The 23,936-nt window shown below is 46.2% G+C and overlaps 1 protein-coding gene across 1 annotated transcript in view; it reads right to left on the reverse strand.

Moving 5' to 3' along the window:
- Itsn1 (intersectin 1) overlaps positions 1 to 23,936 on the reverse strand; it is a 137,671-nt gene that overhangs the window by 62,834 nt on the left and 50,901 nt on the right. The window contains 6 exon segments of the mRNA XM_037209640.1: positions 246 to 405; positions 2,051 to 2,298; positions 8,564 to 8,578; positions 9,395 to 9,516; positions 11,251 to 11,477; positions 13,863 to 13,990. Of these exon segments, the coding sequence (XP_037065535.1) occupies positions 246 to 405; positions 2,051 to 2,298; positions 8,564 to 8,578; positions 9,395 to 9,516; positions 11,251 to 11,477; positions 13,863 to 13,990 (900 nt within the window).

A 23,936-nucleotide genomic window follows, 5' to 3' on the forward strand; every position in this document is an offset into this window, starting at 1 on the left:
AGCTCTGATGCCACTTTTTCAATGAAGCTTCTCAGACAGCTTAAGGAGGCAGGACAGCTTAAGGCCTCTGACCTCTGAGGATTACAGTCAGTCTCAGGTTCTGAACTAGGTTCGGTCAGCCCACCCAGCTTCACAGGAGGAGACCGCTTCTGAACGCACTGCCAACAGAAGCCTGCTGAACTGCTGGTGGATTAACGCTAGCTGCAGATCACACTCAGTCTTCACACCCTCGCCGACTGCCCTACCTGGCCCAGGACGGGAGATGGGGAGGAGCCGGTGGCTGTGGCTGGTGTAAAGGCCGATCTCTGCCTTAACTGGCCAGCGCTGGGCACAGTGAGAGAAGGCTGAGCTGCCCATGCGTCCCAGTTATCCGTTTCTGGTTTCTCACCGGTGCTGGCGGGCCACCTAGAAGAAAAGCACATGTCAGAAGCAGCACTTTCTAGTGGCCTGGCATTACAGGACACCCACCCAAAGAGGGCACCCCAGGTAACAGATCAGTGACATTTATGTGGACTTCTCTAGTGGAGAAGAGAGAGGATGGGAAAGAAGCTGGGCTCAGGTTTGACTCCACTGCATAGACCAGCAGTGTCCCTCAGGCCGATAAGAACACTGTTCTTTCTCTCAATCTCGAGCTCTTCTCTAGAACATCCCGACGCTCTGGATAAGTTGTGAGGGGCGCTGGATCAGTCGGCAGGAATCATTCACAAGCACTAAAATTACTACGACAGCAGCAGCTGAGTAAGAAGGAAGGGGGTGCTGTACCCGGAGACCTACAGCTTGGCAGCCGGGTCTCAGTCCCGTGTGTCCACAGCAAACACCCGGTCAGGTGCTCAGAGGTCACAGTGGCCACAGTGGCCTACCTAGCAGGCTAGGTGTCCTATCTCAGGACAGCCCCAATTTTGTGATTTTTATACTGTCAGGTAAGCGCATCTGTTTTGAGTGTAGATCTGAATGTAATATGCTGTTTCTATCTTTATAAGACCTATAAGCAAATTTGAAAACCAAAGCAACACCACCCCCCAGACTGTCCATGTTGATGTTCTGGTTTGGAAAGATGCTTTTATGCACATCGGAGGATTGGTACCCCAGAGTTCTTAAGGAAGGGGCAGTGATCTGGTTCACAGAAGAAACAAAGCCACCAACCAACAACAAAAACGAAATGTGACATCAGGCCTGGGACTAGAGCCTGCCTCACACACCCGTAATCCCAGCATTGGCAGGTGGAGGCCTTGGGAGAAGCTCAAGGTCATGTGATGAGTTTGCGGTTAGCCTGTGCGGCCCTCTGCCTTCCCCCGGCTGCTTCTGTCCTGGGCCACTGCTCTGCTCCTCTTCCCATCTGTTTCACTCGATCCTTCTCTAGAAACGTGCCTTGACCCTCGCCGTCCGTCTGTGTTGTCTCTTCTAGACGGCTATTCCACTTGAACAGAAGTCTGAAGCCTTTCCTCCTCACACTCTTGCTGCACTAGTTAGAAACGGTTCTGGACAATGGCACATGTAGGGCGCGGACCTCCAAAAGCAGGTCTCGGCGGTGGCTCCTCTATCATGCTGAACCCTCTGCTCGCGGGCCGTCTGCCCAATGCCATGTTCTGGCGACAGGGCACGGGCCTTTCTCTGCACTGCACATTTGCTCGGGGTCAGCAATGACACAAAGTGTCCACAGAAACCGCTTTCTGTCTTATTCCACACATGACTGACTGCAATTTCTGCTCCTTGCTAACAAAACCGTCATTTCCCAGCCTGCAGGAAACAACTGAATATTTTGCTGACTGACACAAACGTCAGCACGGATTATTAGGAAGTTGTATTTGTCCGCTTCTTCTCTAAAATAAAAGATACAGATGGCTTTCTTTTGTACCCTGGTAAACCGCTGTTTGGCAACGGTATTCAATCGAGTTTGGAGGCCAAGGACCCCAACTTGTCCTTAGGCCAGCCAGGGGAAGGGGTCATGAACACGTGCCTTCTTTCTTTCTCAAGACTCTACAAACTAGAAGAAGGAAAGATGACTGAGTTTGGGTTTCAAACCTGTCAAAGACAGCATATTAACACGTACGTGGAACTGAAGTCTGCCCAGTTGTTGGGGGCTGTAGAGGGCTCGGAAGAGGTCACTGGCAAAGGAGCAGGGGTCTCACGCAGAGCCAGTTTGGGGACAGGGGCAGATGCCAGATCGGTCACTGGTTTGGCAGCAGTGGGCACCTCATTTTCTGGAATCTTCTCCGCATAGTTTGCAGGGAACCATCCTGTCTTCCCTTTCAATTCTCCGCCAAGCCACCCCGGCTCTCCAGTCTGGCTCTCGTCCACCTGTGGGAAGTCGCAGCGTTTCACTGAAAGGGACAGCCGTCAGCTCTGGGCCCACCAGTCACCCCACCACAACAAAGCCCCAAGCCTCTGCCCATGACTGACACACAGCACAGACGCTCTCCATCTAAGTCTCAGGGTCCAGAAAAGTGACAGGGCATGTTCTTACTCTGCTCCCCACCCCTCCAGCTCCTAAGGACAGCCGAGTAAAAGTACCTCAGGCCCTTGGACATTCTGAATTGTGAATTGATCTGACAGGCTTCATCACTCAGGAAGCCATGTAATCATTAAAAATAATTTGACTTAGGTTTATTATTTCAAGCAAACAGTGCAACCAACATAAAGTCAGTATCCCTAAAAAACTCCACTAACCAAGCTTTTTTTTTTTTTAAGCATAAGGACAAGGAGGATAAAAAACAAAAACAACAGCCGTAGCTGGTTTGGCTGGGAAGCAGAGCTGACCCACGTGTTCAGCCACTTCAGAGCTCCATGGACACGGGATGAGGAAAGGAAAGAGGTGCCTATTTACAGCCGTCACCAGTTTTAGTGGGACTATAACTGTCTTTTTACAAATGAAATGTTAAGATCCACGAAATCGCACGGAGAATAGAGCCTTTTGTTTAAAATTTTCAGAGGAGCTGTCTACTATGCCGAATGCTTTAACCTCAGTTCTGTCCCCAAAGAGCTATTCAAAATGGCCCAAGCCATCCTCCACATCCCTACAGTTACTTCACTAGCTTATGAGCAGCGGGGACAGCTCTGGAGGACAACCACAGTCCCGATGAGAAAGCCGCCTGAGGACGGGGTCCAGTGAGTCCCGTTCTCATCCCTGCACAGTGGCCTGGAGCTGATGCCATCTGGCACCTCACTGGACATTAAGGTGACTTTTCAGAAACCACAGGGACAGGGTAGGTCTAAACAGCAAACCTGAACCAAACCTGGGTCCTCGGAGGGCAGCAGGTGATCTTAACCGCTGAGCCATCTCTCTGGCCTCAAAGAATAATTTTTTTTCCTCCTGAGACAGGGTTTCTCTGTGTAGCCTTGGTTGTCCTGGAACTCACTCTGTAGACCAGGCTGGCCTTGAACTCACAGAGATCCACCTGCCTCTGCCTCCTGAGTGCTGGGGTTAAAGGTATGGCCACTACTGCCCGGCTTAAAAAGTAATTCCTTAAGGCTAAGAATTCTCCACACAAAAAGGAGGACTCTTGGGTCATGTACAGGATCTCCCGGGGTGCTGGTTTTGCTTTCCAGATGATCACGGCTGCTCACACTCACACAGGTACAAACATGCTTCCCATTCAGCTCCCTTGTCTTCCCTTTCCCTGGGCAGCCCCAGTCACCTCTCTACAGGAGGGTGTGTAATAACTATGATCTTCTAGTTGGATTTACTTTGAGGCTGAACTCAAATGAGGGTTTCTCTGTGAAGCCTTGGCTGTCCAGGAACTCCCTCTGTAGACCAGGCCAGCCCGGAACTCAGAGATCCACCTGTTTCTGCCTCTCAAGTGCAGGGATTAATTAAAGGTGTGTGCTTCTGATAAACCTTTATAACTCTGCCTGGCACACATAAAAGTTTAACAACACAGTTTTGGAAATCCAACTCTGACCTTACGCAATGTTCTCATGTCTGGACTTTGGTCCTGCTACCTAGTTTCCATCTAGCTCACTGAAAACAAGCTTTGGTTGGTTCTTGGCTCCAGAAGCCTGTCTCGAACCCTGGCTCCGGTTAACCTCCTGCCAGATCATCTCCTATAGGGACCCATTTATATCTGATTTCTGTCTGTCTGGAACTCTCACTGCCATAAATGCCAACTGCAGGATCTACTGTCATCATCTGTTTAAGGAGCCTTGGGTGGACGTAAGGAATGAGATCACAAGTCCAGAGGCAATGTCTGACCCTAAGAAAAGATCCAGCCCTCACCCAGCTACGAAACCACACCTTGTCTGCCACTAGCAAGGGCAGAAACCACGTGCACCTCTAAGCATCCTCAGGAGCCAAAGGGACCCTGAGCTCAGATTGGCCTTCACCAACAAGAGCTCCCATCTCCAAGGCAAAGACGAAATCAGCCCAGGCTTCACTTACTGCCCTCAACAATGGTGTGCAGTCTCGGGACAGTGACTTACTCTCGTGGGATCGGCTTAGTTTAATGACTACGGTTAAGGTCCAGAGCAGGGAGCAAGAACTTATTCTTAACACTTAGCCGCTTGGAACAAAACAAAAGGGTCAACATGAAAACGAGAGATATTTCTTCTCGGATTTTGAAAACTTTGCCCAAAATGCCAAGCCAATTTTGGAAACACACAAGACTATCATAGATAAAGAGGTTAAGGACATAAATTTGGTAACATGGCAGACTAAGACTTGGACTTTTCACAAAGCACACTCACCCAATGGTAGCTTTTAAGAGGGATTCTTATTCTATTTAACAAATAAGTTTAATCTTACTATAATTTATCTAACCAGTCTATCCCATTCATCCCTATTTCTTTGGGAATAATTCTGATAGAACATCATGGAATTGAAGCGCAGACCCTAGATTCTACTTACATTTCTGGGATCTGGGCTCAGAGCAAGTGGACAGTACTAACTATTCACTGTACATCTCACCTGCTGGATGTAAAGACCAGATGTGCACAGTGGTCAGTTCAGATTTAAATCCGTTTGGTTAAAGTCTGAATTCTAACGGCTACCTGCACACTGGCCACCGTTTTACTAGGCAGCTTTGGATTTTCTTACATTTCCAACTTGATTCCAGAGGAAGCACTGCTGTCACATTCGGGTCCTGGACGACAACCCTGGCGGCTGTGTGCCCAAGGCTTCACCAGGATGACAACACTGAGAGGTGGAAGAGCTGGCAGGAGATGGGCCCAGTGAAAGAGTGCTAGATTTTGGGGATATAACTTTGAAGAGGGACTGTGGGACTCTGGGTCCATTCCTTGCTCTCTCCTGCCCTGGGGTACATTATCTAACTATCCTTCAAACTCTTAAATTTTTTATTTATTTATTTATTTATTTATTTATTATGTATACAGTGTTTGCATGTATCCCTGCAGGCCAGAAGAGGGAGCCAGATCTCATTACAGATGGTTGTGAGGCACCATGTGGTTGCTGGGAATTGAACTCAGGACCTCTGGAAGAACAGTCAGTGTTCCTAACCACTGAGCCATCTCTCCAGCCCCAAATTTTTTAACATAAAAAATTTAACATGTTTATGTGTACATAGGCACACATGCACACTTGTCCTTGGAGGCTAGAAGAGGACATCGGATCCCTTGTAGATCTGATGAGTTACAGGTGGTGAAGAGCTGCCTGTCATGGCTGCTGGGAGCTGAATTTGGGTCTTTGGGGAGAGCAGGGAGTGCTCTTAACTCCTGAACAATTTCTCCAAGTTCTTAACTTACGTTTTTCTGAACCTTGGCTTACAAACGGTAGATTTCCACGCGTCCTTATCTGGGTAACTCTCTCTATGCTGCCCCTTGTCCTCTCCCCCCAATCTTCTCCATCCTACCACCCCCGTCCCTGATTTACCCTTTCCACTGCCAGCATCCCCCTGCACCTATCCCGACAACACTTTCCTGTCCCCTGTATTCTGCTAGCCCCCTCCTCTAAGTCATCCTCGACCCCAGTGATCCGTCTCTAGTTTCCTGGATTCTACAGCTCCTCCAAGTCAGGCAAAGCTCAAGTCCCAAGCTAGGATCCACCCATGCAAGAGGACACACAGCATCTGACCTCCTGTCCTGGGCTGCCTTACTCAATACATTTTCCCTAGTTCTATCTGTCTAACCATAATCTTCCTAACTCCACTGTCCGTAGGTCCCACATTTTCACTTTTGCCGTTCATCAGCTGAAGGACATCTAGGTTGATTCTACGGCTCCCATGAATAATATAACAATGAACACGGATAAGCTAAGCATCTCTGTGGAGTAGGATAGAGTCCTGTATATATATGCCCAAGAATGGTATAGCTGGATCATATGGTGGTTCTATTTCTACTACTATTATTATTAAATTTGTGCATGGGCATCTTGCCTGCATGTGTAAGGATATTAAATGTCTCTTCTTTTTTTCTATAATTTATTTAAACTTATTTTATGTGCACTGGTGTGAAGGTGTCAGGTCCCCTGGAACTGGGGTTACAGGTAGTTGTGAGTTGCAATGTGGGTGCTGGGAATTGAACCTGGGTCCTCTGGAAGAGTAGACCATGCTCTTAACCACTGAGCCATCTCTCCAGCCCCTCAAATGTCTTTCCTAAAGCAGGAGCTGGAGGCCAGGGAATTCTTCCTTTACTACAACTACGGAAGCCTGCTGTGGCGGCACACAGGAGGATGTGTGAATGCACAAAGCTGACCATGTTACAATACAGCTATCTGAAGCCCACACTTCTTCAGGTCTGGCCCCACGCCTGTAACTGGATGTGCACACTAGTCTCTCCATGATGTCAGACCAACTGTGAAAGGAGTTGAACCCAGGGGTTAACATTTTGGAGATCTAAAGAAGGGGGAAGAAAATGCTTTTTATATTAAGTTTTTTCTCCACAAATAGAAAAAGAATGCAGACTCTGGCCCCACAGGCGTGAGGACCTGAGTTTGGGCCCCCATACTCCATGTAAAAGCAAGGAGTGCTGGCGCATGCCTATAATCCCAGTGCTGGCGAGGAGGAGACAGGGGGCGATTTCAGCACAAATGACGAGGTAGCTGCTAACTGTGACAGAAGCCCTGGACTTGGGACGGCTTTCTAGAAATGACCTAGGATTAGTTCTGACAGGACAAAGGGGTGGGGCTAGACCACAGGTTCCCGAGTCCCCAGTGGAAGGACTAGAGAGAATTCTGCACTGTGTATTCAGATTGAAAGTTGCCATCCCGTCTAGGGGCTAAGCAAGGCCGTGATTAAAAAAGGAATGGACTTACGTCTGTAGAGTGCACGCATGTGGAGGTGGACACGGGGGTGGGGTGAAGAGGGCGCGTGCAAGCGGGAGGACAGCTGTGGGGTGGACGCTCTCCTTCCACCTTGCCATGGTGACAGGGATCAGACAGGTCAGGCTCCTTTACACGCTAAGCCACTTGGAAATCCCTTGAGCTATTCTGACACACCTGACGCTCCTCTCATCTTGGCACCAGCGTTCAGATGTTCAGCTGGTGCTCGTTCCTCAGACAGATCTTAACAAGTAGAGTTCCTCTCATTGCCTGTCCAGGTGTGTGGGCAACGCATACCAGATGTTAAACTTCACACACACACACACACACACACACACACACACACACACACACACACCCAGGGATGGCAACCTCCACATCAGAAAAGAGGCCATTATTGCTAATGCTCTAAGCCTCAGCCATCAGGGATGATGAGCAGCCTCAGTTAAAGGGGCCCCTGAGCACATCATTCACACCGACTCCGTTCTTCTCTAAGTTGCTAGGCTACTGGACAGTCACGGAAAACTACATCACAGACTGGGTTCATCTGTTTCTCACGCCTTTTCCAAAAAGGATTTAAGTATTCAAATGGCAGACATCATCTTATATTTTCTTTATATAATCAAACCTTCAGAATATGGACAACACACAAGACGGCGCATTCGATTGTTAACAATGAAAACATAGTTTGGGAGCAAATTGGTCTCAAAGCAAAGTATTTTAAAGGACCCCTCCCCCACCAAGACTTCCTGTATTCAAAGGGGAAACATGGATGACTGGTGTGCAAGTCTGCTATTTTTGAGGAATCTGAGAAACTGATGGCTGCAATCCTGACAGAAGTGTAAGTGAGCCCTGAATTACGCAATGTCACGAGATTGAAAAATAACGTGTCAGCCTCTACTGTCTTCACACTCATGGTCCGTGAGGGAGCGGAGGCAGGACAAGCCAGAGTTTAAGGCCAGCCTTGGCTACATGGCTTGAAGTCAGCCTGAGCTACAGGGGACCCTGTGTCGAGGAAGCAAGGAAGGAAATAAATAAATACTTTTGTAAGCTGGGAAATCATTTGACTCTTCTCTTTCAAAAGAAAAAGTTTCAAATGTTTAATTGTAAATTTAATTAATCTATCTGGAACTCCTAAGCGCCAGGCGGAACCTTGACAAGCATGGAACCTGCAGACTGAATCCAGCCAACAGAATCCAGCATACAAACGCTCACGATTTACACTTGTCTTTTCTACAGATCCCAACATGTTTTCACTGCCACAACATCCAAAGGTCTGTCCACTTACACAGAAGAAAAGCGATCTAGAGAACGAGACATGAGCGAGAGGCAGACTTCCTGACGGGAGGCACTTACCCTTTCCCTCTTAACCTCCACCAGGAAAGCAAAGGGTTAAAAGCAAGGTGAAAGACGTTTAATGACATGGTGCACCTTACAGCACGTCTAAGTTCTACTCATGGAATCAAACTGGGGTTAGCTGGCCAACTCCGGGAAAAGGAGTCAGTTGTTAGAGGCTCCCCACTAACGCAATAGTTCCTCATTAAAACACAGATCACTGTTTGATATCCTAGGATGAAAAACACATATGTCTCAATTCTTAACTTTCGGTTACTTGTAAGTGAATCAAGAAATTCAAGTCATTTAGAAAATAATTTCGATCAACCACGGTGCTTTATTCTCCTTTTAGAATTAGTTCTTGTAACGTTACAATATAGACTGTATTGGGTTGTCCATTTACGCCAAGAGCACAAACTGCAGCAAAGTAAAACTCAACATTTTTGTTAATTTTCCAAAGAGTAATGCACAGTCTCTGTATTTAATTCATCACTTAAAAAACCAAACCAAACCGTAACTTGTAGCAGCTGTGAGCGGAGGAATTCTGCATTTGCAACTATTTCTTCAAGACTCTTCACAGTGTGTAGTGGTCTAGCCTACACATCCGGCAGTCACGGGACTGAACGCACACTGAGGGTGCGATACAAACACCGTCCTTATCACCTGCATTAAAGTGCTGTCAGGACACACTGTGAACACACACTTCCATCTGAGACAAAGGAAGGAACGCTGAGTTTCCACTCCAAAGACCTCGACTCTGCACCCTTGGATTTCACACTCGTTGGAGATTTCCTGATGGTGCAACAAAGTGCAAAAAAGAGGCCAGATGCCAATCTTTGCCATCTTTCTTACCATGACTACATCTCCTGGCTGGATGGTGATTTCGTCGTGACTTCTGGATTCAAAGGGGTACAGCGCTCGGTAATACACCACTTTCACGTTCTCCTGTGCAGAAATTGTAAGCGGGCCTTTCTCTGTTTAGGAAGAGGAGGGACACATTACAGGAATCACTGACATGCTATTGGAAATATTCCCACCCGTTCAAGGCATTTCTGACACACACACTGAATGCTGAAGGAGAACGGAATCCGAGAGGAGCAGCTAAGAACACTGAGGGTTCATTAGCGGGTTCTCCAAAGACAAGTTCCCAGAACCGAGTGTGGGGGCGAGGCCGGCCAGAGAGCCTTCCTCTGCCTCTTGGCTCTAGCAGTGCACATCTGTAAAGCATCAACAAGCTCTGCTCCCCACCCAGGGCGTTGCTGGTGGATGACAGCAGATCGGATCAGCTAGAGAAGGGGAAGAGGAAGAGAAACACAACTTTCCACATAAACAGAGGCAAATGTTGGTCTCTGGGGCACTTAACAGCATCACATAACCCTAAGTGCTGACTCCACATAATGTCCTAATTACCCTGGGGAACCGAGTCCTCTGTACTTCTGGGTAACGAATAGTGAAGGTAATTTAGATTTTTAAATCAAATGAAAAAATTCTGAAATGCATTCTGGTAGAGGACACTCTCGGATTTTGGCTAACAGTTAATTATAGCCCTCTGAATTTTTCTACACACTAGCTACAAGTAACTTGACACCCATCTTAGCTGAAAAGCAGTGAGGTAGATTATTATCTGTGTGACCTAAGGAGAAAAACTGTCCTCAGTTCACACTGGGAGGAGGCACAGGAACTTTACTGGCCCCGGAGGTTAAAGGAATGTGAATTCCTTTTTAGACCACAGAGAAACCTCAGAAAGTAAGTTGACTCTGCCTTGGACCCTCCTCCATGCCCATTCCAGGTCTTTCTTCGAGCCAGAGCACCTTAGGCAGGGCCAGCTCCTAACCCAGCACTGTGTCTCACTCCCACCCACCCAACCACCCACCCACCGTGTGGTCAGGGAGCAAGCACATGGTTTATGAGACTGTCAAGGTATTGATGCTTTCTGTGTGTGGCTAAGGATTTTGAAAATACATTTGAGTTTTCACCTGATATTATCTTAGGGGTAGCTTTTATTAGTCAACTTTCCCTAAACAAGTTTAGGTCAACCTTCTACTTATTTAAATTTTTAAAGAGGAAAATTGAAAGAGAAAAAAAAAAAAAAAAAAAAAAAAACCAGACACACTTTCAAATGGCACAAAACCCAGTGTAGACAAAAACCAGCTGACATAGGGGTTTCCCCAGCAATTTCAGGGGAAAATAACAAACTAGAGAAACAGTAAGTGACTTTTTGCAAAATAGGTCAAGTTCAGCATTTGTAACAACCATACTAACAGGGTCTGATGATGGAATTCCTGCCACTTGGCTCTGGTCTGCAGAGGGTTCCTGGGTACCAGTGGAGTAGGCGACTTGAACATACTTGAACACACCCGAGGAGTAAAGAGCTACAGTGTCCACGCAGGGACAGACATCTCCTTGATATTAACATAAGCAAGCTGGGAGTGGTGGCACCCGCCTTCAATCCCAGCACTCAGGAGGCAGACGCAGGCAAGTCTCTGTGAGTCTGAGGCCAGCCTGTCTACACAGTGAGTACCTGTCTCACAACAAGAGAACTCAAGGTCACGATCAGGCACAGACCCTGCTCAGAGGCTCTGGGGAGCTGTGTGTCTACTGTACACTGTGTGTCTACTGTACACAGCAGACATGTGGAGGTGGCTCTGATAGAGCTGGGCCATCACACGAGAGCCCGGCCACTGCACAGCCTCCGCCCCTTCCGATACCTGCGCTGGACCAGGGTGCTTGGACAGCTGGCTTGGCTGCGTCTTGGTGCGGATGGAAAAGCCGACCCAGCTTGTCCTGCACTTCCGGTTTGGCTCTCTCTTCGCTCTCCTTCTTCTTGACGCTGTCCTCCCTTTTCAGTTTGTCCTCCTCGTGGGGTTTCCGAGGCCTCGCATGCTCCTCCTGCTGTGCGTGCTCCAGCCATTGCTTGTCCCTTTCCTGAACTCGTCTGCCAACAGAGACGCTCAGTTACAGCAAGCAACCCTGATTCAACAGTCCTGCCCCCGCTTTTCGTCAAGAAGCCCCTCTAGTCAGGGAGCTGCTAGACATCAAGGGAATCTGCTCTTCACACACACGATGGAATCCACAGAATGGCTTCTCTGGCCCTGAGCAAAATGAAATCCCATGATTTAAAAACACAGAAAGAAAACTGTGATGTATTTCATAAAGTGGCTCTAAGATCAAGAAGAAGTATATCTCAATACTGAAACTGTTATCAAACCACAAAAACCAAGACCAAAACCACGCCACAGAACCCAGATGGACATACACTTGATGAAAACTTGACATCTACATTCTGCAAACAGGCACTGCTTAAGTGAGCGCATAACTACAAGAGTCTTACAGTCCCCCATGCAGAAGGCACCACATTGACGTGCATACATGTTGCTCCCAAACCTGAAGGTGAATAGATTAACTGACATCTGGGGCCGGAGCAATGGCTCAGGGGTTAAGAGTACTTGCTGTTCTTGCAGAGGACCTGGGTTTGGTTCCCAGCAGTCACATGACAGCTACAACCATCTGTGACTTCAGAGCCACAGGTTCCCATGCCCTCTCCTGGCCTCTGAGAGCACCACACACACACAGTGCACAGAGATACATTCAGGCAAAAAACCCTAGTATACATAAAATGTCTTTTAAAAAGCACAAAAAGGCCAGGTGTGGTGGCGCTTGCCTTTAATCCCAGCACTATACAGAGGCTGAAGCAGGAGAATCTCTGTGAATTCCAGGCCCACCTGGTCTACAGAGTGAGTTCCAGGACAGCCATGCCACATAGAGAAACTCTGTTTCAATGCCCACCCTCCCCCAAAGCATTAAAGTCCATTTATTAGAGGACAATCAAATAACTGACATAGGGAGTCCCACAGCTACACAGAGAAACTCTGTCGTAGCACCCTCCACCTCCAGAAAGCATCCAAGTACATTTATTAGAGGGTAAAAAAAGAAGAGACTTAGGAAGGTAAGTTTTGGGTACTATTTTTTTTTTTTTTTGGTTTTTTCGAGACAGGGTTTCTCTGCGTAGCTTTGCGCTTTCCTGAACTCACTTGTAGCCAGCTGCCTCGGACTACAGAGATCCTGGCTCTGCTCGAGTGCTGGGATAAGGGGGAAGCGGGGGTACTATTTACTCATACAGTTAGTTAGAATATGTAGTGCATAGTCTATTTGTAGGATGGTGTTTGCTACAGTACATTTTCAGTTTATTTATACTCTGTAGGAATGTAATTTCATGTTGCTGCACTAGTCAAAGCATTTCATCAACTATAACAACACTGGAGAGCAGGAAGATGACTCAGTTGATAAAGGCACCTGATCGACAACTTAAGTTTGATCCGCAGAACATACATGGTGGAAGAGAACCTACTCTCACAAGAGGTTCTCTGCTCTCCACAGATGCAAGTCACACAAACCTCTTTGAATGCGCAAGGCGCGCACACACACAAACAAAACAAAACAAAAAACCCAACCCTATAGCTTTAAGTTGGGGGGGGGATGCTGAGTTCGAGTTAATCAAGACATAGAACGAGTCCCACTCTAAAGGAAAACCAAGCAAAGCAAAACAGAAAAACGCCCAGTCTAACAAACGGGTATGAGTTCCCTGGCATTAAAAATAAAAAACGTACAAGCGCAAACAGGCTCGGAGGTTCCTGTGAGTGTCACTGAACTCGGTGCCCACCGTCACCGACTCGCCCCACCATGTCTAGTGTCCCCTCTTTTCAGTGCAGTTCCAATAACCCGTTTCTTATAATCCGTAGCATCTCCCTGGGACATCTGGTCATTCTCATTTCCCAGACTCTAAAATCAACTGAATTTCAAATAGCACACACCCATGAACAAAATCAGAGACACCAAAAGGTAACAAGCAAATTTCTATGACTACAGAATGTTACTTGGAAAAATACTAGACGACGGGCACAAACATCTGAACAGAAGCAGACAAAGGTATGTTTGTGTCCTAAGCAGCGATGGCAAGTCTGCGCCTTTTGTCCTCCAGTTTAATTTGCAGTTGCAATAAGAAGAAAGGAGCCTGGGAGGCACAGTCCTAGTCCTGCTGGAGAAGCTGTGTGGCGAGCAAGCTCAGGGGCTTTGCTTTCAAACCATGCAACTTTGACTATCACTGTCATTAAAGGGCTGTGAACTGGAAACCTATTTTGGTCATTGGCATGCAAATGAGCTAACCAAGTGTCCTAATTTCCTAGTCTACCTCCATTATCTACACAGCAGATGACTGGGACTGAGGAGAAACTTCAGGGGCGCTTTCATCTGCACAGACGTACAGATGCGCGTCTGCTTGCCCCCACACACAGAACGGACTGCAGCCCGGGGAAGGCCTCACCTCTGAGCCTCTTCCTTCTGCTTTTCTAGCTCCAGGCTCTTCCGCTCCTGCTCTTTCTGTCTCAGCCGTTCTGCCTCAATGGACTTCTGCTTCTGCAGCTGCTGCTTGCTGTGTATTTCTCTCAGCTCCTAGGAGGGATCAGGACAGTTTAGGGAAGACATGAGCAGATGCACACAAACTGTTGACCAGTTCGCAACATTTCACAGTGGCCACGCCCTGGACACGGGCAGATGACTTTTCAGGGTTGACAAATGTTCACCTGGAAACTGAAATCACTACACTTTGACATGACTGGTGACCAGTCACTGTCCCAGATTATATCCCAGCAGGCCACAGCACACCATGCCATTCCTCAAGACATTCACTTATCTGCGGGGCTGGGGATTGACTCTGGGACCTTGCACACACTAGGCAATGCCGTACCACTGAGCCCCACCCCCCACTCTCCCCCACCCCCACCGCCAGGATCTGCTCCTAAAGGACTCCGCCTGTGAAGGGCAATGGGAGTTGGACTGGAGAAGACTCAAGAGTACGGGAGGACAACTAGTTTAGGATAGGTTGATTTATGAATAAAACTATAGTTATTATGATAACTAATCCATAGCAAATTCCCCTAGCTTTGAAAACACACACAATACTTCCCACACAACCACTGTTAAAAACTCTTTATTTCCGGGCTGGGGAGATGGCTCAGAGGTTAAGAGCACTGGCTATTCTTCCAAAGGTCCTGAGTTCAATTCCCAGCAACCACATGGTGGCTCACAACCACCTGTAATGAGATCTGGTGCCCTCTTCTGGCCTGCAGGCATACGTGCAGGCAGAATAGTGTATACATAATAAATAAATAAATCTTTTAAAAAAAATTTCCAGCACTCGGAAGGCAGAGGCAGGTGGATCTCTCCAGGCCAGCCTGGTCTACAGAGTGAGCTCCAGGACAGACAGACAGCCACACAGAGAAACCCTGTCTCAAAAACCCAAAATCAGCAACAACAACAAAACAAACAAACAAACAAAAAAACCCAAAAGCTCCTTATTACGACAGACTGGAGTCCATGGATTTGAGGGCTCTCTGCTCTGAGGGCTTCACCCCCCAACACACACTGTGGGGGCTATTTTCCTTCAAATCACATCTATCAGAGAGCCTCTGTCCTCACAGGAGCCACGTTGAAGCTGTCACCTGCCCCACACCAAAGCAGCAGCTCCTTTCCAAGTGAAAAGTTCCAATTCGATGGTGATCTCCTGGGATCTGGTTTCCTCCCGTCATAGCAACCCCAAGAAACAACCGAAATGTCCTGCCAGACTCCTGAAAACCGAACAAATCACGTGACAAAGCACTTCGGATCCTAAGTGTGAGCACCTAGAACTGAGAACCCACACGAGGCTGGGGGTGTGGTTTGGTGGCTTCTGCCTAGTGTACACAAAGGCCATGGGCTCAGTCCCTCCTAAGAGAGGTGCCAACGAGACAACAGGCTTAACTGGAAACGGGGTGGCAGAGAGGGAGCTATGAGGGAGGATGGGAGGGAAGGGGCTCTGTGGGGAGAGCTGGGCAGGACGCGCGTGGGCGAGCCTGAGACAGCAGCTCTAGGTATACAGCTGCTGGGGTACGGATACCTAGGATACCTAGGATGAGGGCTTTAGCTAGGGAGGGGACAGAGGCATCCAAGAAAGGCCACTGGGAAGTAAAGATGGCACAACTGTGACTGAAGTTGTCATGGAAAAGTCAACTCTCAGGGGGAGAAAGAATTCCACTTCTCATTACCTTCCAGCCTCACAGCATTATGTCAAAAACTCAGCCACAGTGGCTTCCACAGTAATTTTTAATGAAAAGTAATAATCCCCAATAACATGAATGGATAATCTGGTTGCCGATTTAGAGCTGGTACTTCTAAGACAAGCAGAGGAGATCAATTCATCTAAGCATTCTCGGCTAAAGTCAAGTGTCACCCACACAAAAGGACCAACTGTGGGAGGATCACTAAATCAAACTCCAGAGTCCCGAGGACACACGGGACGTCTAATCCATGACCGACTCGGCGCAGAGGCCTTATCGGAGGCCACAGACACCACGGGAAGATTTACATCTTACCCTCCTTGGAGACCTCATCAGCAACAGCACAATTCGCGTTTTCTGTGTTGTAAGCATAAGGAGGACAGGGGAAACTTAGGCTGGTGCTCAGGAAACTGGATGCATCATCTTATTTATTTACTTATTTGCAGTGTATGCACATGAGGTCAGGGAGATGTGTGGGTACAAGTGCATGTGTGGGTACGGGCATGTGGGGGCCAGAGTCTGACATGGGCGTTGTTAGTCCCATAGAGCTGTCCACATTGGTTTTTAAAATAATTTTACTTTATGTGCATGAGTGTTGTGCCTGCATGTATGTCTGTACACCACATGCATGCCTGGCGCTCATGGAGGCCAGAAGAGCACAATGGATCCCCTGGAGCTGGGGTTACAGAGGGGTTTGAGACGACACGTGAGTGCTAGGTCCTTTGGAAGAGCAGTAACTACTAACCACTGAGCCATCTCTCCAGCTCTGTTTACCCTGTGTGTTAAGGCAGTGTCTCTCACGGAGCTGGCTGAACCATCATCTCACTGAACTTTTTTTAAGTGGGTGCTGGGGATTGAACTCAGGTCCTCAGGCTTGTGTGTCTTCATGCTTATGTGGCAAGCTCTTTACTGATCAAGTTATCTTTTTCATTCCCTAGTTATGCATTTTAAAAATAAAAGTTCTTGGGGCTGGAGAGATGGCTCAGAGGTTAAGAGCACTGACTGCTCTTCCAGAGGTCCTGAGTTCAATTCCCAGCAACCACACGGTGGCTCACAACCATCTGTAATGAGATCTGGTGCCCTCTTCTGCAGTTACATATGCTGTATACATAATAAATAAATAAATAAATAAATAAAAATAAATAAATAAATAAATAAATGTTCTTGCCCGGTATGGTGTTACATGTCTTTAATCCTAGCAATTGGGAGGCAGAGGCAGGCAGATCTCTGTGAGTTCAAGGCCAGCCTGGTCTACGGAGTGAGTTCCAGGACAGCCAGGACTGTTACACAGAGAAACCCTGCCCTGAAAAACCAAACAACAACAAAAACAAGTTCTTATTTCATTTATCCTTAGCAGGATAACATTCAAAATATTTTACAACAGGTATTGTGAATCTGGGATGGACACTGGCCATGATGTCCCAATGTATCCGACAGACCATGTGCACAAATCAAGGCATTTCATTTTTCTAAAGAATTATGCACATTTCCTTTTTGCATTGAACTCAAGGAAACAGGCTGAGGTTGGAAGCTGGTAAATGGGCAAACCAATCCAGACAGATGGAACGAGCTAGAGATGTGTTAGCAAGAGACACAAAATGAAAAAGTAACAAGAAGTAATTTAGAGAACCAAGAGAAAAAAAAACACACCAATGAAACAGCTTTAAAAACGAAGTCTGATGCACAACTGCACCATAAATTCAGAATCATCACAGGTCAGGCTGAACTTGTCAAGAACTGTCAAAGTAAGGCTGCAGCCTCAAGTGTCTCCAAGGAAACGGAGTTTTTAGGAACCATAACAACAGATGCCAGAGAAGGTTAACAGCAGGTTCTGGTGGCTCATGAACCAGATTGGGAAACGGCCAAGATGCTCTACTATCAATTTCACGAAAGTCAAACACCGCCGAGACACACAGTCAACTTGAAGGAAACAGAGGTGAGCTGAACAGGCCTGGCTGGCATTCTGACCTATTTTTTTCCCTTTGGATTTGGGAGTTTCAGATAGTATGAAACAATAAAAGTAGAGGATTCCTAATTCTAAGGCTGTGGTTCTCAACTACCCTAACTCTGCGACCCTTTAATGCAGTTCCTTGTGTTGTGGTGACCTCCAACCATAACATTATTTTTGTTGTACTTCACAACTGTAATTTTGTTACTGTTAGGAATTGTAAATATCCGATATGCAGGATGGTCTTAGGTGACTCCCGTGAAAGGGTCGTTCAACCCTGGGGTTGAGACCCACAGATTGAGAACCACTGTTCTAACAGAATGACTTTTGTACACAGCCAGAATATGCACTAAAAAGTAGTGAATGGCTTTCCTTCCTCACCATAATGAGAACAGTCCTTTCACGCAGGGAAAGAGTCTGGCTTTTCTCTTTTCAAACCACTAAGGAGACTGGAGTCAACGCAGTTATTTCAAAGTAGCCTTTTCAATCTTTCAAGGGAAAATTAAGGTAGCAAATATGGAGTTGAGTTGTTAACTTATCAATTTTTCCTGGTAGGCAGCCTGACTGAAGTGACCCTCAAAATCTCTATAAAATGCACACGCCTCTTAGTGTAGTAGAATATTATTTTAAGATGTGTTACTTTTATTTATGTTGCATTTGTTTAACTCTGTGAAGCTGTGTTACTGTGCCTGTCTAAAACACTTGATGGTCTAATAAAGATCTGAATGGCCAATAGCAAGGCAGGAGAAAGGATAGGCGGGGCTGGAAGGCAGAGAGAATATATAGAGGGAGAAATCTGGGAGGGCAGTCTAGGAGTCAGAGAAGAAGGAGGACTCCAAGGGCCTACACAGCAAGCCACAGGGTAAGAGTGAGATTTACAGAAGTAAGAAAATGGGAAAAGCCCAGAGGCAGAAGGGAGATGGGATAAGTTAAGGAAAGCTGGCAACACAAGCCAAGCCGAGGCCAGGCATTCCTAAGTAAGACTAAGCCTCCATGTGTGATTTATCTGGGAGCTGGGTGGCAGGCCTCCTAAAGAGAGCCCAAAACAAACAACAACACCTTAGCACACTTCTTTACTTCAAAGCTAAAAAGAAATTACAAGGTGTCAACAGGCAGTGTCTTACTGTAGCTTTTTCTCAAATTAACTTCTTTCTTTCTAAAACTAGTCACTATAATTACAATTATATAATCTTGTGGCTAAACACGATAGTAGTGTGTAACTTTGTTGGTTTTTGTTGAATTAGTTTCATTCAAGGGTATGAAATGTTTTACAGTAGACACGCAGGCAATATTATCTTCTAATATGGTATATGCCCCATCCCCATGGTGCTGAGGACTGAACCCAAGGCCTTGTACATGCTACACAAGCATCCTACCATGGAGCTCTATTTCCAGGTTTTTTAGGGGGTGGGGTAAGGTGAGGGTGGGTTGACGCAGGGTCTTTATGTGACCTCAAATTCACTATGTACTTGGGGATGATCCTGAACTCCGAAATGGTAGGAACATGTCACCACATCTGGTTGCTAGCCCACTTCCTAAATGAAGAAGAAATCATTAAACAGGAATTCCGGAACCACTAGTTACATTTTACCACAAATAATTATATAACAGCCATAAAGTTATAAAACATTTAGGATATAAATAAAAATTATGAGATTTAGAAAATTTTATTACAGGATAAATGACTGCCTATCCTGGCCAGGCAGACCCTGGACTCCTGGGCTAAGGGGTCTGCCAGACTCAAACTGATGAGTGTCGAGGAAACAGACACACGCAACACATATGGTGTAAAGTCCTTTTTTGGTTTTTGAGACAGAGTCTATGTAGTCCTACCTGGCACCAAACTCAGAGATCCATCTGCCTCTGCCTCCTAAGTGCTATGATTAAAAGCCTTTGCCACCATGCTTGGCTAAAATAGTATTTTTATTACCAATAACATGAGCAGAATTCCAAAGATAAATGGCTTATGCATCTTAACCAGAGTCCATGAAAAAGCGTTGGCCCTGTGAAGGCTGTCCAAGTGCATGCACATTTGGGGTGCACGGGGATTCTCCAGGTAGAGAAGGCTCTACGCATTTATCAGAGTCTCAAAGAGTCTCTGATCAAACACAGATTACAAACCATAACTTAAAAGTTGGCAAAGGTCTGTTTTGTATTAAAGATAAAATAAAGATCAGCTTGCTTTTAATTTTCTTCCCTGGGCCCAAATGAGAAAACTCATCTCTTGAATAATTAAGCTTGCTGAGTCATAAAACATCTTTGGACATCCTATGGCATGTGGCCGAAGTAATTCAAAAGCAGTATGCTTGACTAATCGAACATCCACGAAGACTCAGCTAATTTCCCATTGACGGACATGGCTCAATGTCAAGTTCACCGAAGACGGCTGTTCTATGGCCATCCCAAGGGGCACAGAATCACTTAATTACTGTGACAGTTTCTCCTTCACTCAGGCTTAAGGCTCAAAAATGTTGTATTGCGTGGAGTACTGTTAAAGTATGAAATATTCACCTGAATGATGTTCAGGGTTCTTCTCCATAGAGATGACCTTGCACAAATGCCCACACTGGAAAAAAACAAACTGGCAACAGAGGCTGAGAGACTGGCACCCAAGGAAATGCGCTTGCTAATCTAGACAGCTAACTTTGTAGGATTATCTTGCTTTTTGTTTGTGCTGTAGGTTGTCCTTTGGAGACAAGAGGCAAAAACATACTTTTGACTACTAACTGGACATTCCTGAACTTGACAGCACAAATCTAAAAAGTTTATTACTATTAAGTTAATCTTATACGACACTAATCTTGGCAGCAAGATGAGAAATCCCAGGTACTTGTTTTGTATTTTTAACATTTACTTATCTATCTGTCTGTCTGTCTGTCTACTGTGTGTGCTATACATGGCAGGCAGAGGACAACTTTCGCGAGCTGGTTTTCTGCTTCTATCATGTGAGTTCCAGGGATTGAATTCTTTTATTTACTGAGCCAACTCGCTGGCCCTCTTTGGAGTTTTAAGCTACAATAATATTTCCCAATTAAGTGATCCAACAAACAAAAGAGAAAAGAAGTTAATGAGCCCAGAAGATACAGAAACTTAAATTTGATGGAAAAATTAAAAAAGAATTATTTCAAGACATAGAAATGTACATGGCCAAGGAAAACAGACATTCCATTTAACTCCAAATTATCAAGTTCATTCATGTGATGTATTAAAAGTGGGAAGAGCATAAAGAATTTTTAACTTGTTATCTAAATTCTAAGAAGGTGTATGTTGATGTTTAAAAACCATGTTCAGAACATTCCTTCTAAACTGAAGTCAGCACTCACCAATCCTGCTCCCCACACCTAACAGCCAGCCAGCACGGGAGGCGTCTGACCCTGTGCTCGTCACAACAGGAACACGAAGAAGCAGTCCTCACCCAGGAGCCTTGCAGTGCTCTGCTGTTTCCAGACAGAGAACCCTGACTTAGTTTGTCCTGAACATCTGAGTTCCCTTCCCCCCCCCCCAACTGTCTCCGCTTCCTACGTGAGGAAACATGCTGTTACAGTAGGTACGTGCCGCCTCTACAGCATAAAGTTGTTGGGCAAATGAGGATACAGAGCAGAAGAAACCTTTTCAGGAGACTGTCTTTGTTCCTTTACCTGCTAACCTTTTCTTAAATATTTTACAACCTCACACAGAAGCAGCCCACATTTTACCTAAGAAAATCAACCACCAAATCAGCCTGCTGGTGTGATGTGAAATAGAATACATAATGCCTGCTGTCTGGTTTGCATCTGAGGAGCAGTCTAGTAAGTAGTTCATGCTCAAGGAATCTGTATGAAGTGGCCACAATCAAAAGCAATCAGTTAAAGGACTTTATTATTTCTAGGCAGAAGAGGTCTTTTCCAAAGGACATGTATGTAAAAATAAAAGGTCACGTTGAACAAAGGGAGACGGCCAACTGTGAAGCAGACGGACGTCTATCTGTCATGGAGGAGCCATCACGTGTGCTTTCTCCCGGGTCAGTCTCTCCAGCCCCTCTTTCTGGGTCCTTTTCTCTCCATCACTGTTCCCTTCCGCATGCCTCTGTCCTGACTTCTCATTCTGCTCTCTGGTTCTCTCTCCAGCTCCTCTTTCTGGATCCTTTTCTCTCCATCACTGTTCCCTTCCGCATGCCTCTGTCCTGACTTCTCATTCTGCTCTCTGGTTCTCTCTCCAGCTCCTCTTTCTGGATCCTTTTCTCTCCATCACTGTTCCCTTCCGCATGCCTCTGTCCTGACTTCTCATTCTGCTCTCTGGGTCTCTCTCCAGCTCTCTCTTTCCCCCCTTGCTGCTAACAGTCTGTCTTTCACTGCCTTCACAGTGAGTGAGCCTGCCATGGAAGCCGTGTCTGAAACCAAGAGTACACAAGCCTTAGTTAAGCGAGCACCTCACTCGCTTCCACACCCACTCAGGTCTTAGCTGCCATCATGGACAGAATCTCTGATGACCCTGCACTTGAAGTAAGAAGCAAAATTTCCTAAGTATATTACTGACCATGATTCTTAGTTCTGAATCTTCCCTACATACTCAGATTTCACAAAGAAATAAAATACTGTCCACTTTTTAATAATACACCAATCACAACTCTGCCCGTACATGCTGAAAAAAATCCTCATAGACAAACTAACTGGCCTCTTTTGCATTTTTATACTCATTCAATGATCTAAATGACTGATCTAAACTGTCCATTATAAAGTGACTACAATACCTTGTCCTGCTCATGACTTAGTGCTTGCACCTCACAACTTGCTGGCCCGATCATAATATTAGCAGGATGTCTCAGTACTTCCTGGTAACACTATCTCAGACCCTGGCCACGAATCTGGAGTGCAGCCCGAAGCACAGAGCTGTCCATCATCCAAGCCTGAGAAGGACTGCTTGGGTAGGGAGGGCATGGAGACTTCAGAAGGAAGTCTAAGTGGACGACGTGGCCAGGAGAACTGCAAGGCTCCTCCACACGGCCTCCCCCACTGCCACTGACTGGAAGAAAGAAACCTTCAACTGTTTACATGTTAGGATATGTTCAGGAGCACACAGCCACGAGACAGGACCAACAAGGACTCAGCTTCTGAATGGGAAACACAAGCCTCACAAGCTGTTTCAGTAACTACCAACATGGCCACAGACAAGGAGGTCCTAGAAAGGCTGGCTTCTTCACAGTGCTTTCTCTAAGCACTGCACGTTAAAGAGCCCCAGGCATTAGATGCATGTCCCTACGTGCCCTTCAGACCACGACTTGTCTAATCAAGTTGAAACTTGATTTCCTGTAAATCGAGGTATAACAAGGAAGTTACAATTAAATAATTCAAAATCGGTGCTTCAAGAGCACGAATTTGAGATGGTTGTTGTATATAAGACACATTTATAAACAGAAATTTCTGGTAAATAAATGTGGACACTGAATGAAGATATTAAGTAGTAGTGACGCAGCTGGCCATGGTGGCACATGCCTTTAAGCCCAGAACTTCTGAAGCAGAGGCCCGACAGTGAGTTCCTAAAAAAAAAAAAAAAAAAGGGAAGGAAAGAGGGAGAGAGAGAGAGAGAGAGAGAGAGAGAGAGGGAGGGAGGGAGGGAGGGAGGGAAAGAGTAACTTATGGCAGCAACACTGGCTATTGAATCTGGGTAGTCATGTAGTCATGTGCTGGCTGGCTGGTTCATCTGACCATCAACCATCCAGAGGCTGATGTTTAGAGTTCCCATCAAATCTATTGAGTCTTGAATTTTAGGCACATCAAATCAGGAATCAAATCAGTCCCTAGGAGTCTGGGTGCTGTACTTCTGCCCCGCCCTCTCCTTTATAAACAAAAGCAAAGTCCATGGCTTGGGGGTGATGCAAAACTAAGACCATCTTGGAACCTTTGTGGGAAGAGAGGGTGAGGTGCAGCTCCCACTACCGCTGGGCTATCTGCCATCTCCGCCCCGGGATAGTCTTTGGACTACAGAAACACTACAGTCATGAGGTATCTATCTAGAAGCATGGGAAAGCAGAGAAGGAGCCTGCATCTCCAAGAGAACAGAAGAGAGTGTAAAGGTCGAGCGTTTGAGGACATGTGCTAACCCTGAAGTCACTAGCAGTGCTATAATTCTAAGCACGCTAATTTACCAATTTTTCATTTATTTTGCAGTGGGGATTGAACCCATGGCCTCATGCATGCTAGGCAAATGCTCTGTCACTGAGCTATTGCTTCGTAGTTCTGTGACACTCTGATTCCAATATGAAACAAAGGCCTGCTAATCTGCCTATAGCAAGACACTGTTCTCTCTTTATTAAAAACTTGAGAATTTCCACATTGTTTATCAGATAGAGAAAACAGATATGCAATTCTTCTTAAAA

This window comes from Peromyscus leucopus, chromosome 12, assembly GCF_004664715.2.
Source record: "Peromyscus leucopus breed LL Stock chromosome 12, UCI_PerLeu_2.1, whole genome shotgun sequence".
Lineage (NCBI taxonomy): Eukaryota > Metazoa > Chordata > Mammalia > Rodentia > Cricetidae > Peromyscus > Peromyscus leucopus.